This window comes from Abramis brama, assembly GCF_963993115.1.
Source record: "Abramis brama genome assembly, chromosome: 12".
In the NCBI taxonomy this organism is placed as follows: domain Eukaryota; kingdom Metazoa; phylum Chordata; class Actinopteri; order Cypriniformes; family Leuciscidae; genus Abramis; species Abramis brama.
The window spans coordinates 39,132,861-39,148,092 of record NC_139974.1 but is presented as its reverse complement, the minus strand read 5'-3'; the positions used below and the strand labels follow the sequence as shown (position 1 = coordinate 39,148,092).

At 32.6% G+C, this 15,232-nt stretch overlaps 1 protein-coding gene across 1 annotated transcript in view; it reads left to right on the top strand.

The window, feature by feature from the left end:
- The window catches only part of eif3hb (eukaryotic translation initiation factor 3, subunit H, b), an 80,198-nt gene that overhangs the window by 40,683 nt on the left and 24,283 nt on the right, over nucleotides 1-15,232 (top strand). Inside the window, exons 3-4 of the mRNA XM_084130247.1 lie at nucleotides 9,400-9,567; nucleotides 14,060-14,159. Coding sequence (XP_083986373.1) covers nucleotides 9,400-9,567; nucleotides 14,060-14,159 — 268 coding nt within the window. The remainder of the gene's footprint in view (nucleotides 1-9,399; nucleotides 9,568-14,059; nucleotides 14,160-15,232) is intronic.

Sequence of the window (15,232 nt, the reverse complement as noted above, 5' to 3'; positions counted from 1 at the left end):
GTCTCTAGTGTCTTTGGACAGCTCTTTGGTCTTGGCCATGTTAGTAGTTGGATTCTTACTGATTGTATGGGGTGGACAGGTGTCTTTATGCAGCTAATGACCTCAAACAGGTGCATCTAATTTAGGATAATAAATGGAGTGGAGGTGGACATTTTAAAGGCAGACTAACAGGTCTTTGAGGGTCAGAATTCTAGCTGATAGACAGGTGTTCAAATACTTATTTGCAGCTGTATCATACAAATAAATAGTTAAAAAATCATACATTGTGATTTCTGGATTTTGTTTTTTAGATTATGTCTCTCACAGTGGACATGCACCTACGATGACAATTTCAGACCCCTCCATGATTTCCAAGTGGGAGAACTTGCAAAATAGCAGGGTGTTCAAATACTTATTTTCCTCACTGTATATATATATTACGCCCCGACTCTAGGGGAATATAAAAACACTAAAAAGGCGTAATAAATAATGTTGGGTTGTGGAAATGGAATCCCAGCAACGAATCAGTCCGGTCGATAATCAAACACATACACAAAATCTAAGCAGAAAAAGTAACAAATTTATTAAAGAATAACAAGTGAAATAAAGAGCATCTCTTCAGGGTGTCCCAAAAGCCAAAATAACAAACAAAACAATCTAAAAAAAATAGAATGAATAAATGAATAACCTAATCCAATAACAAAAGAAAATACATTTAACTTACCTAACTCCCTGCCAAAAACAGAGCTCAAACCAATTCCAAAATAAACAAGGCAGGACACCCCTACGCTCCACACTTTTTACGACATGTTGCTTAGACAAAGGGAAATGGTTTCAGATGTTACAAAAGTTTGCACATTCACTTGAACTAGTTAACATAATTAATACATTCAAATTTGATCATCGGCCAGAGCTCTCAACCCGAGTACGACCGAACCAACAATGAGCTCCAGCAGCGTCCTTATAAAGACCACGCCCCGACTGGACAACCAATGGCTTTCTTACAGCCCATCATTGGACAACCTGTTTGAAATCAGACAAAACAAGGAAGAGAAGAGGAACACAGAAAAAAATAGAAAAACAATAGGCTACATAAACACAGGTCGTAACATATATATATATATATATATGTATATGTAGTGTTTTTCACTATACGGTTTGTTTCAAAGCAGCTTTACAGTGATAAACAGGAAAGTAATGATCAATGATTCAAACAGAATTCAGTTCTGCTGTAAAGCAGCTTTACAAAAAGACAATCGTGTCATTATTCAGCTAAAGTCAGTTCAGTGTTGATTCAGTTGAGTTCAATAATGAAGGTCATTAATTATGAGGAGTTCAATCGAACTATAAAATGGCTCATGACTATTTCAGTCTTTCTACTTTAAAATGTCATGATGTGTGTGTCTTTAAAATGTTTCTGTGTAATTATTTGTGAAGGCAGGAATTAATAGTCTTTATTCGTCATTCAAAAAGACCATTGCTTACCATTTTGAATATCAATCATGATCAATCATCAAGAAAGGGGTCCGGCTAGTGCCCATGGTGCAAAACACACCAAAAACTTTAAAAGGCCTTTAAGAGTATTTGAGTTTTTTTGTAAGCTGTCCAAGACTTTATTCAGGGCTTTAATAGCTTGTTCTGGGAACTTTCTAGTGATTCCTGGCATTAAAACGCCCTGTTTCTGGGGCACTCTTGCGTCCACCCAACCCTAGTTTGTGTTCTCCAAGGGTTCTGACTGACTGTTTTTGGCCTTAACATGAGTTGGCTGACTTTAAGGGCCCAAAGTTCTCCAAAGAACCGGGTTTATCGCCACAGGGATCCTCCCTGCCTTCCTCACCACAGGCTGTTCACTAGCACTGGAACACTGTGTGCTGTGTGTGATTCACCACATTATTTTTGTGGGACCCCTTGTGTCATAAAATAGGGCGTCTGACAGAAAGCGGCAACTAAGTGATGGATACGAGCTTCTCGCTGAGGCTCACTTTGGTCGCGCTCGGCTAGACATCAGCTTCAGGTTATCTCTTTAACATCGGGGAATCAGACTTCCGTACAGCCTGGATCTCTCCAGTTCCTATTTTAGGGAAATGCACTATTTGTATTCCTGTTAAGGTTTTGAAAAATGCCTTTTACGTGAGTGTACATAATACATGTGAGTGTACATAATACATGTCTTAAAAAATATATATTTTTTAAAAAACATGAATTTGTTGATTCATATATATGGGCAATCACACCACATAAAATTTTACAACCCGATTTTACCCTGCCTGTCATAAAAAAGGGACATTTTTTTGATATTTTAAGCAACTTATGATACCATTTGCTGTTTTTTTTTTTATGCATAGTGCTTTGACTGTATGACTTTAATTTGGTGAGCAAAGATTTCCAATGATTAAATTTTCAGTGAAGAAATTTAGCTAAAATAGATGTTTTTTTTACATTATTACAAAGATTTCTATTTCAAATCAGTGCTGTTTATTTTGGTACTTTCTATTCATCAAAGTATCATGGTTTCTACAAAAATATGAATCAGCACAACTGTTTTCAACACTGATAATAATCATAAATGTTTCTTGATCATCAAATCATCATATTAGAATGGTTTCTGAAGGATCATGTGACACTGAAACTGGAGTAATGATGCTGAAAATTCAGCTTTGATCACAGGAATAAATTACATTTTACAATATTTTCATGTAGAACACAGTTATTTTCATTTTGTAATATTATTTCACAATATTATTTCTACTGATCTACTTTGGATCAAGTAAATGCAGCCTTGGTGAGCAGAAGAGACTTATTATAAAAACATTAAAAAATATGTTACCAACCCCAGACTTTATGAATTGTTTATGAATTGCATTTTTAATGTATTTTGAATAAATTAATAGGCACATTTGATATGAACCTTCTAGCCTTCCTGCCCATCCCTGCTTTTAATCTATAGCTGTGCATATGCATATATATATATATATATATATATACATATATATATATACATATATATATATACATATATATATATATACATATATATATATATACATACATATATATATACATACATATATATATACATACATATATATATATACATACATATATATATATATACATACATATATATATATATATACATATATATATATATATACATATATATACATATATACATATATATATTAATATATATATTATATATTAATATATAAATAATATATATATATTATTTATTTTATTGCATATCAAACATTTGTTTTTATGGTTTTAGTTTGCTATAATAACCCTGGTATAATATTGAATCAAAACAATAAATGTGTGATGTGAAAGAGAAAGAGTTGGAGGTGTTGATCTCCTTTATCTCTCTTTCCGTCTCCATCTCCTCGCTGCTCAGCAGAAATATGATTGACAGGTGGGCGGGGCTTGTGATGTGCTGTACATGATTCCTCTGGTGTAATTAGGAGGCAGGGAGTAACGGAGAAAGAGAGATACAGCGAGCGCTGAAGGGGTTTCGACAGCTTAGTTCAGCCTAGCAGAGAGAAAGGCCTCAGGACATCATGCTATTAAACGCTGGGGACGTATTGACACTGTCTTTGACTTTTACAGGCCTTGACAAGCTTAAGACCTTACACAAACAGCCTGGAATGTCTCTTGATTGATCAAAATTCAATTTATGCTGTATTTTATGAATTATGGAAACCAGTAGCACGCTTGTTTGTTTTATTTGCCCCACTGATTACTTGCTTGTTTGTGTGTTTACATGTGATTGCCTCTGCAGATCGTGGAGGTTCTGCTTTAATCAGCACTGGGCAGGGAAAGCTCACACTAGATGGCGCCATTGCTCTACGCCTGAACCCAGCTTTCTGGGCTTTATTATTTTTAACTTTTACTGCTTTACATCCTTGTGTAGATTGGTGCAACGTGCAGGTATGAGCTCAGCTGTGACATGTCTGCTATTTCTGAATGTTCTCATCAATAGGATAAACATAGTACACAGTCAACACTGAACGGATGTTGTGACGTTAGCTTGCAGGCTCAAGAAAAAAGCCTGAAGAGAAGGTCAAGGTGTTTAAGCTCTGATCTTCAGTGAAGAAGTGAAGAATCAGAAACCCTTGCCTGTTCATTCTAATGAGTTGAATGCGATATGGAAACGTATAGTCTCATTGAAATTTCAAGTATGTGAGCCTAATCTATAACTTATTTGAACAGCTCATGCGTATATCCATCATGAAAACAAGAAAGGTTGCAGAAAAGAGGCTTTATGAATCTTGAAAGCCCTTGAAAGAGCATTTCCTTATAACATTTCCTTTTGCGTTCCACAGAAATACATAATGCATTTCAAACGACACAAGGGAGAGTAAATGCTGGCAGAATTTTCTACAGATCGATATCATATCAGTTGTTGATATTAGAGTTTTTATTTATTTTATGATATCAGGTGATATTGGATATTTAATTGTGCATGCAAATTTCTTTATTTTTCTTTTCATTTTACCTTTTTACATTTACCTTTGCCGCCATCTAATGCTCACTTAATATCAATAATTCAATAATTGTAATTTTTCACAATATTAATGTTTTCATTGTATTTTTGACTAAATAAATGCGGCCTTGGTGCAGCATCTTAATGAGACTTCTTTAAAAAAATAAAAAAATAAAGTAAATTAAAAAAATCATACCGACTCCAAACTTAGAAAAGGAGTATATATTATTCTTTATTTGTATTTTTGAATTTATTTTTTATTTGCATTGCATTTTATTTTTAATTTATTTGGACTAAATAGTATAGAATTTTACTGTGGCGTAAAATAATATGAAAATAATATGGGCATTATTCAGAAATGTAATACTGTTGCATTCCTTGAATGTTTTGCTTCTGGGTGAATCTTTAATTTGCATGCGTTTTGAGTGCAGAAGTGGGTCTGTCACGGAGACCTGACAAGCTGTCACTGTCTGAATCTATCTCTCAAGTCTGTGACACAGGAGCCTTGTACCAGAAAATGAAGAACAGGACCAAGAGATGAAGACCGATCAAGAGTGAGATGGAGACTCCCATTAGCGCTCCAGGAGCCGGACACATTTATTTATTTATTTATTTATTTATCCTGGACATCTGTGGGAAAAAGAGCAATTAGTGCCATTATTACTCATTTGCTAATAATCCTTAGCTATTTATCACCAATTATCATTTAAAATGTTTTATTTTATTGAGGAAAAACAAGTTTATTTTGCAAATTTTTAACATTTTATTCAGCCTATAAATGTTTTATTAATAATCATTATTCATTTGCTAATAATCCTTAGCTATTTATCACCAATTATCATTTAAAATGTTTTATTTTATTGAGGAAAAACAAGTTCATTTTGCACATTTTGCACATTTTATTCAGCCTATAAATGTTTTATTAATAATCATTACTCATTTGCTAATAATCCTTAGCTGTTTATCACCAATTATCATTTAAAATGTTTTATTTTATTGAGGAAAAACAAGTTTATTTTGCAAATTTTTAACATTTTATTCAGCCTATAAATGTTTTATTAATAATCATTATTCATTTGCTAATAATCCTTAGCTGTTTATCACCAATTATCATTTAAAATGTTCTATTTTATTGAGGAAAAACAAGTTTATTTTGCACATTTTGCGCATTTTATTCAGCCTATAAATGTTTTATTAATAATCATTACTCATTTGCTAATAATCCTTAGCTATTTATCACCAGTTATCATTTAAAATGTTCTATTTTATTGAGGAAAAACAAGTTCAGCCTATTTCATTCAGCCTATAAATGTTTTATTAATAAACTTTGTTAATTTGTTGATGATTATTGAATATTTATCACGATTTATCATTCAGAATGTTCTGTTTAAAAAAACAGGTTAATTTTACACATTTTGAACATATTATTCAGCTGATAAGTGTTTTATTAATAATCATTATTCATTTGCTAATAATCATTGAACATTTATTGCTAATTATTATTCAAAATATTTGTTTTATTGAGAAAAAAAAACAGATTAATTTTGAACATTTTATTCAGCCAATAAATGTTTTATTAATAATCATTATTCATTTGCTAATAACTAATTATCAATCAAAATGTTCTACAAAAAAAAAAAACAGGTTCATTTTGCACATTTAAACATTTTATTCAGTCAATGAATATTTTATTAATAATCATTACTCATTTGCTAATAATCCTTAGCTATTTATCACCAATTATCATTTAAAATGTTCTATTTTATTGAGGAAAAACAAGTTCATTTTGCACATTTTAACATTTTATTCAGCCAATAAATATTGTATTAATCTTAATTCATTTGTTTATAATCATTGAAGATTTATCACAAATTATCATTAAAAAAAAACTTAGATTTTATACAGGAAAAAATAGTTCCTTGATCTACAGATTTTGCCATTATGATGCTTTTCATCGGTTTCTAAAATAAAAGTCCTTTCTGCATTCACGTCTATCCCAGAATGCCTCTGGTCCCCGTCCCAAATGCTGCTCTTGATGTGTGTTTGTGGCCATGGGGTGTCCCGTTTGACATTTTAAGGTGCTCACGAAAGGCACGATGTGCCCTTTTACACTGGACGATTACCCAGCAGGCCATGCTTCAAACAAAGTGTAAACTGGGGTGCCATTTGGGACGGGGCCTATGTGAGCTCATGAGCCGATTAACACAACGCAGGCCTGTTTTAAATGTATATATATAAATTTATATATATATTTATACGCCTTTGAGACATTAGAAACAGTCACATGGTGAGCTGTCAGCTGACTCACGCTGGGTCTGTTCTCTTTCTTTATTACTTTCGTTGAGTCATTTCGTTTGAGGTCGTGTTATGGTTACTTTTAAATGACCACAGTTGTAGATGATATAGGAGAAATATAAAACATGTCGGGTTGTTCCCGTGAAAGAAAGGATTGAAAAGTACATTGGGTTTCTTTTTGGTTAATTTGGATACAAAATGCATGAGTAAAAATGACATTTTTCAGAAGTAAATCTCTATAATAGGGCTTTTCTGTTAGATCGCTAACATGTTTCGAGTGTGTTGAGTGATTGCTTGCCCACGCTAAAGTTGAGACTATTATATTCTTGTCTATTTTTTTTTGCTAGGTGGAAATTGTACGTTTGGTTGCTTAGAGAAAAGCACATTTCTCCACAACAAGCCGCAGCGATTCAAGTACGAGCAAAAGCCATTACGCTCTCAGTTTTGACCTTTGGGTGAAGGAGGGTGACGCTGATGTTGTGCTGTTTAATTTCACTCTTCTCTGTTTTTAGTAGCACTCGCTTTAACATTAGCGTTTAGAGACGGAGGCGTCTACAGCATCTGCTTGTTTTTCTGTTTCGAAACCACAACATTTGAAGTGTCCACAGAAGAAGTCAGAAAGTTAAGGAGGTCTCGCATCGTGCATAAAAAAATCGGTGGGTTTGGCCTTGTTTTATATATTTTTTTTAGAGTGTTGTTTTTTTCCATATGAAAATCCATTTAATTACAGGATGCCATCAGCTAGACTCTCATTATCTTGTTTTTTGTGTTGTTGTTTCAAGTGTTTTAGGGGGTTTGGGTTTGTGCATTTTACATCGTTTTTTTATTCTCATGCAATGCAACTCATTTGTCCTTGCAGAATCTGGTTTGGCCGAGCGCTGGAATGCACGCTGCTTTTTGAAGTATCCAGTCGTTTGTTTTGGTCCCTCTTCTTCTCACACACATTTCCTCTCAGAGATGTGCTCGCCCCAAAGGATCAAGCATTTGATTACTTTAATTCTTTCTGTTGCCTTCCGTCCTACGGCTAGTCTTCCTATCGCAGATGTTTTCTCACGAGAGAGAGAAGCGCTTCTTATTGAATGCATCTTACGAGACTCTCGGGCTCTTGTAATAAAACGAAGACCCTTGTTGTGCTCGTCCTCTGTTAATAATCATGCTATCTCCCTTTTGCATTCGGGATGAAACCGAATGGCCTTTGGATTGTCAGAGGGAGTGTTTCAGGACGTCAGGACTCTTGGCATGCGAGATGGAAACTGTTGTCCGGCTCAGCCGAGGAGTGAATGTGTCTGTGTTTGTACAGTTATCGCTATCTGTAGTCATTGGCTGTCTTTGGCTGGAAGTTTCCAGGGTTGACGGGAATCCCAGTGCTCCATAAATGCACAAATGCACGATTATTATCAACATTTTTATCATGTCTTCTTAGACCTGTGCAACATGCCCTTTGTGAGAGTGTTTCAGGACTCACGCTTGTCAATAACTTCTTTTTACTAACATTAAAGCACATGCTGTGCATGCTCTTTTACACACATACGTTGTATACGAGGCATGCATGACTTTACACTTTTGTTTGGGAGAAATATTACAAAGTTTATTATCAATTCACTAAAAAGTTTTTCATGCATTTGCTAGATTTGCTGTTTAATTATTTGTGGATTTAAATAAGATTACCTTTGTTTGTCCTTACTTATCCTAACGTAATCTTAAAATCCTTCTGAATATGAAGACATCCAAATATTAATGTGCTAAATTGTGAATATGGATTTTAAAAGAATAGTTCAAGAGGATATCGACAGAGCTTTTCTTCAACATTTACCATGGTCTGGCAGTGAAGCTAAAATTCACTTAATTTATTTCATTTCTGAAATTAATTTCTGACATTATTTATACTTATATAGAATATAATTTTTTTTTATTGTAATTTTGTTTCTCAGATAAAGTTGTTTTTAAGCATGCTTAATAACAATATTAATAATGTAATTATCAGTAGTTATTATAGTCATTTAATAATGATATATATAATTTAAATAAGTATTGATTACATATATATATATATATATATATATATATATATATATATAATTGAAATATATATATATATATATATATATATATATAATTGAAATAATTATTAATTACATATATATATATAGATATAATTAATTTAAATTATTGCTTATTATTATTATTATTATTATTATCATGTTTTAAGCTTGTTTTACTTGGAAACAAAGATATCAATTAAGAATAATAATATATTTTTTTGCACTGTAATAACCAAAAACATTGTCTTTGCTTTATTTATTTTTTAGTGGTGTATTCATAATTAAGTATTCTTACTTTATTTTAATGTTCTAGTATTTGTTTTTGCATAATGATTTTCATATTCACAGCAATTGCATATTGGGGCAAAATATCATAATCTTCAATTAGACAATATTGATATTCACAGCTAAAAACCCACATTGGTGGAATATCGTTCCCCAGACCGAGTCGAATCCCGACCCTTAACGGCTCGACAACTGATAATGAACCCGTGATTTGATCTGAGAGAGAGTTTCCTCTCAGGGTCTGCATGTTCTTCATCCTCAGAATGAGACTCGAGCCTTCTCTCACCCGTATGTTTTCTGTGTCTTCTCCTGTAGTTCAGTATCAGATGGAGATGATGAGGAGCTTGCGTCACGTGAACATCGATCATCTTCACGTGGGGTGGTACCAGTCCACCTTCTACGGGTCATTCGTGAGCCGGGCTCTCCTGGACTCTCAGTTCAGTTACCAGCACGCCATCGAGGAGTCCGTCGTGCTCATATACGGTACGGCTCTCTGTCACTCAGCTCATACTATACAACCAGATCCGAATTTATCAAAGAATTGTTTTTTTTTTTTTTGTTTGTTGCAAGAGCACATTATTACATTGATCAAAAGTGAAAGTAAAGAATTTTTATTTTGTTGCAAAAAAATTCTATTTCAAATATGCAAGTTTTGAACTTTCTATTTATCAAAGAATCCTGGGGAAAAAATGGTCCACAAAAATATGAAGCATTTATTAACATTGATAATAATCAGAAATGTTTCTTGAGCTGCAAATCATCATATTAGAGTGATTTCTGAAGGATCATGTGACACTGAAGACTGGAGTAATGATGCTGAAAGATATTTCACAATATTGCTGTTTTACTGTTGTTTTTTTATCAAATAAATGTGTATATATACAGACAAAACATATATCAGAATAAAACTAAAACATTTTCTGAAAATGCTGGAGATGTTTTAACCATTTAAAGTCAATTTGGACCATCCATCCATCCATCCATCCATCTATCTATCTATCTATCTATCTATCTATCTATCTATCTATCTATCTATCTATCTATCTATCTATCTATCTATCTATCTATCTATCTATCTATCTATCTATCTATCTATCTATCTATCTATCATCTATCTATCTATCTATCTATCTATCTATCTATCTATCTATCTATTCTTTCCATCTATTTTTCTATCTTTCTATCTCACACACACACACACACACACACACACACACACACACACACACACACACACACACACACACACACACACACACACTTCTTTCCTACTGCACTGCCTCTCTCTCTCTCCCTCTCTCCCTCTCCCTCTCTCCCTCTCCCTCTCTCCCTCTCTCCCTCTCTCTCTCGCTCTCTCCCTCTCTCTCTCTCTCTCTCTCTCTCCCCCCCCCTCTCTCTCGCTCTCTCTCTCTCTCTCTCTCTCTCTCCATCCGTTGGCTGTGGACCGCGTTCCTCTTGTGTAAACAGAGGCTGGTGTGTGTATCAGCCTCGTCTAGACAGGGTTTCCTCCCCGTGTTTATTTAGCCTGCTATCGCAGAGCTGATGTGTGTCTTCAGGAGTGGATTCAGGACCCGGACACCCGGATCCTCCAGCACAGACCACACCGATCCCAGGAACCGTCAGACCAGCTGCTTTTACAATTCAATTCATTTCCTTTAATTGTCATTGCATGCATTATACAATGAAATTAATTAGCAAACCTTACGGTGCATCCACACATGACAACATAAAGATATGGCACATTGTTGTCACAAAGTGACCCTAACTGTAATTTACATGCATTTGGCAGACGCTTTTTATCCAAAGCGACTTACATTGCATTTCAAGTTACACATTTACATTTTCTTGCTTTCCCTGGGAATCAAACCCATGAGCTTGACGTTGCAAGCGCCGGCGCTCTACCGTTTGAGCAACAGGAAAGCTGTGATTAGTGCACTTGAATCATGACTATTCAAGGTGTAATGAAAAGTTCAGATCCGTTTCCCTTAAACTCACACAAACAAAACTTGCATTCGCCCTCCTCACTGAAGCGATCTCAGATTACACTCGGATTGAAAGGAGACGTAAACACAGAACTTCAACTGTTCTCCGCAGCGCTCGTGGTCGTGGTCCACGCTGCCTGTAAGTTTCCTCAGACTTCGCCAGATGTGGATCCCGATCAGAGTGTTTGTTCAGCTCCTCCTCGTGGTTTCAGGCCGGCGCTCCTCACTAAAAATATATCAGACACCTCTCAGCTGCCAGAAACCCCACCCGGCCCCGAGAGCGAGGGCACCAACAATGAGAGCATTCAGAGAGCCGGCGTTCATGTGTTCTTCAGGCTCTCCGACACAACTGGGTGGATTAAAAACAAGATAAATGCAAATGGACATTTAGTGGGGTTGAGACCACTAGTGAAATGTTTTTTTTTAATATATTTTAGTTTAATCACAAATTAAGTCATTCACTGTCATTCATAATTCAATTCCATTTCTTATTCTTAAATGTGACCTTGGACGACAAAACCAGTCACATGGGTCAATGTTTTGAAATTGAGATTTATACATGAATAAATAAGCTTTCCATTGATGTGTGGTTTGTCAGGATATGATAATATTTAGTCGAGATACTATTGAAAATCTGGAATCTGAGGGTGCAAAAAAATGGAAACATTGAGAAAATCTCCTTTAAAGTTGTTCATTTATGTTGGCGATTGTGCTGCATTCACTCACAAAAATACATGTTTTATATATTTACGGTAGGAAATTTACAAAATATCTTCATGGAACATGATCTTTACTTAATATCCTAATGATTTTTGGCATAAAAGAAAAATCGATCATTTTGACCCATACAATGTATTGTTGGCTATTGCCACAAATATACCCGTGCGACTCGAGACTGGTGACGTGATCCAGGGTCACGTATTAATTTTCATTTATTATTATTAATAATTAGTGCTGGGCATCAATCAATCACGATTAATCGCATCCAAAATAAAAGTTTGTGTTTACATAATATATGTGTGTGTGTAATTATTTTGTATATACAAATACACACGTATGCATGTATATATTTAAGAAATGTTTGCATGTGTATATACTGTATGTATATATACATATATATATATATATATATATGAAGAGTTCAGATGCAAAAGCCTCTAAGTGCCATCTGAAATTTTCTTCTAGAATGGTCATTTTTATCAAGCTTGTATATTTAAGTTCAGTAATTTAACTTTAGTGACAATTAATAGGTAATTTTCATTGCCATTTAAGTGAAATTACTTAAACTTAAATATACGAGCTTGATAAAAATGACCATTCTAGAAGAAAATTTCAGATAGAGGCTTTTGCATCTGAACTCTTCATATATATATATATATATATATATATATATATATATATATATATATATATATATAATTTATATTATATATAAATATTTCATATATAAATAAAAATATATTCTTAAATATATTTTATTTGAATTAGCTTTATTTAACCAGGAGAGAAGACTCACTCTTTTACTGTAGTGTAGATAGGCAGCCAAGTTTGCATATATGTTTACATCAATTATACATCAAAGTTACAACATTAAACAAACAAACAAACAAAAACATATACATGCATGTGTGGGTATTTATAAATACAAAATAACGATACACAGTACACACACACACATATATTTTGTAAACACAAACTTTTATTTTGGATGCGATTAATTGTTGCCTATAGCACTATTATTAATATTATACAGTATGAAATTGAGAAAGTCTTATGCACATAAAATCAAGCATACAGCAATAACATGCTGAAAGAGTGTGTAGTTAGTCAGACATTAGTGAAAATGCTTCTGTTTATTAATGTTTGTTTATTTATTTCATTTCAAATGATATGTAAGGAATTCTTAGAAATAGTTTTTAGGAAATATTATGGCTGTATGCTTGATTTTATGTTGGTAATGGGTCGATGTTGAAATAATCAAACACGTTAATTAGAGGAAGTCGTTCAAAAGTCCACTAGTGAACCATGCGTGAAAATATTTCTGTTTCGTGCCCTTTCTAAACAAACATTTATTTATTTATTTATTTATTTAGTTAGTGGAAATAAACAAACCTGTTAATTAGACGGAGTGTCCACATATGGTGGGATTTGTGGGAATGACAGTGAAGCGATGCTAGGTCACATGATAATGACAACATGGAGAATGTATACGTCCGGATTAAATTCATACATACATTCATATTATATACAACATACTTTATAGCAGTCGTGAAGTAATTACTTATTCGAAATAATCACCTACTCGAGAGAATATGACACTCAGATTTACTTCAGATCCATTCTCATTATGCTCTTCTGCGCAGGTCTGATTCTCATTTCAAGTTGTGTACACTATTATTGCAGAAGTATTGTGCATGGCGCTCAGAAGTGGAGCATCAATACATCCTCAAACCTGATATTGATTCATTCCTCACCTTTTCAACGGGTTCTTGAAGAAGACCAGCTCTGTGTGTCTGACAGATCTTGAGATCAACTTGAGTTGTCTTTAGTTCTTGTGTTAAGGACGTTTCAAGACCGTATGAAAAGACAGACAATCATCTTTCCACTATGTCTAAATGCATTTCATATCAGAAGGGAATCGCTCTATAAATCCTGTCTTTGTATAGCAGATAACGGGTAGAGCTGACTGCCAATCTTTTGCCCATCTTCTATATTAATAAAGCTTTTTTTGACTCAAAATGTCAGGTTTCTGCCAGTGGATTAAGTCTCTTGGTAGATTAACATCTCCTGCATCTGTTCAGACTTTAAATCTTCAGTTTGACCTTTCATGCGGTTGTTAAACAAGCCTTTATTGCTGTTAGGTTTTTTTGGTCTTGCCAGAGATGTGTATTGTTTCTGAAGCTTAGACAAGCACCCTGTGTTCAACACTTCAGTTGTTCTGCTGTCTTCAGAAAAGTCTTCCATGTTTTGCGTCTGGTTCTCTTCCTCTGTAGATCCTCTGAAGACGGCCCAGGGTTCGTTGTGTCTGAAAGCGTACAGGCTGACCCCCAAACTCATGGAGATCTGTAAAGAGAAGGACTTCTCAGCAGAGGGGTAAGCCTGAAGTTAACGCAGGTGGACTAATGTATCAAAAGTACAAATTTATTTGAAGAAAATCAACATATTATATTATATTATATTATATTATATTATATTATATTATATTATATTATATTATATTAATGTTTTATATTAATGTTTTATATTAATGTTTTATTTATTATTATATATTCTTCCTAAATTTATTTCTAAATGTATTTCTTTTGTTAAAATATTTAAATATTTATTTATTTATTTATTTATTTATTTATTTATTTATTTATTTGGGGTTGCCCAATTTCCTAAAGTTAATGCAGGTGGACTAATATATCAAAAGTAGAAATTTATTTGATGAAAATCAACATATATTACATTACATTACATTGTATTATATTATATTATATTATATTATATTATATTATATTATATTATATTATATTATATTATATTATATTATATTAATGTTTTATATTATATTAATGTTTTATATTATATTTTTATTTATTATTATATATTTTTCCTAAATTTATTTCTAAATGTTTTTCTTTTGTTAAATATTTATTTATTTATTTATTTATTTATTTATTTATTTATTTATTTATTTATTTATTTCCTAAAGTTAATGCAGGTGGACTAATATATCAAAAGTAGACATTTATTTTAGGAAAATCAACATATATTATATTATATTATATTATATTATATTATATTATATTATATTATATTATATTATATTATATTATATTATATTATATTATATTAATTATATTGTATTGTATTGTATTATACTATATTCAAAATGTTTTATATTATTATATTATATTTTTAGTTTATTATATTAGAATATGTTTTATTTATTATATAATATATATATTTTTTTATTAATATATATTCTTGCTAAATTTATTTCTAAATGTGCCAGATTATAATATATATAATTTATATATTATATTATGTTGTATTATATTATATATTATGTTGTATTATGTTTTAATATTATATAATCTTCACACATTCATTTATAAATATGTCATATTGCTTTTCTTTTATTTGTTAAAGCTATTTATTATATATTGTTGCCGACAAAA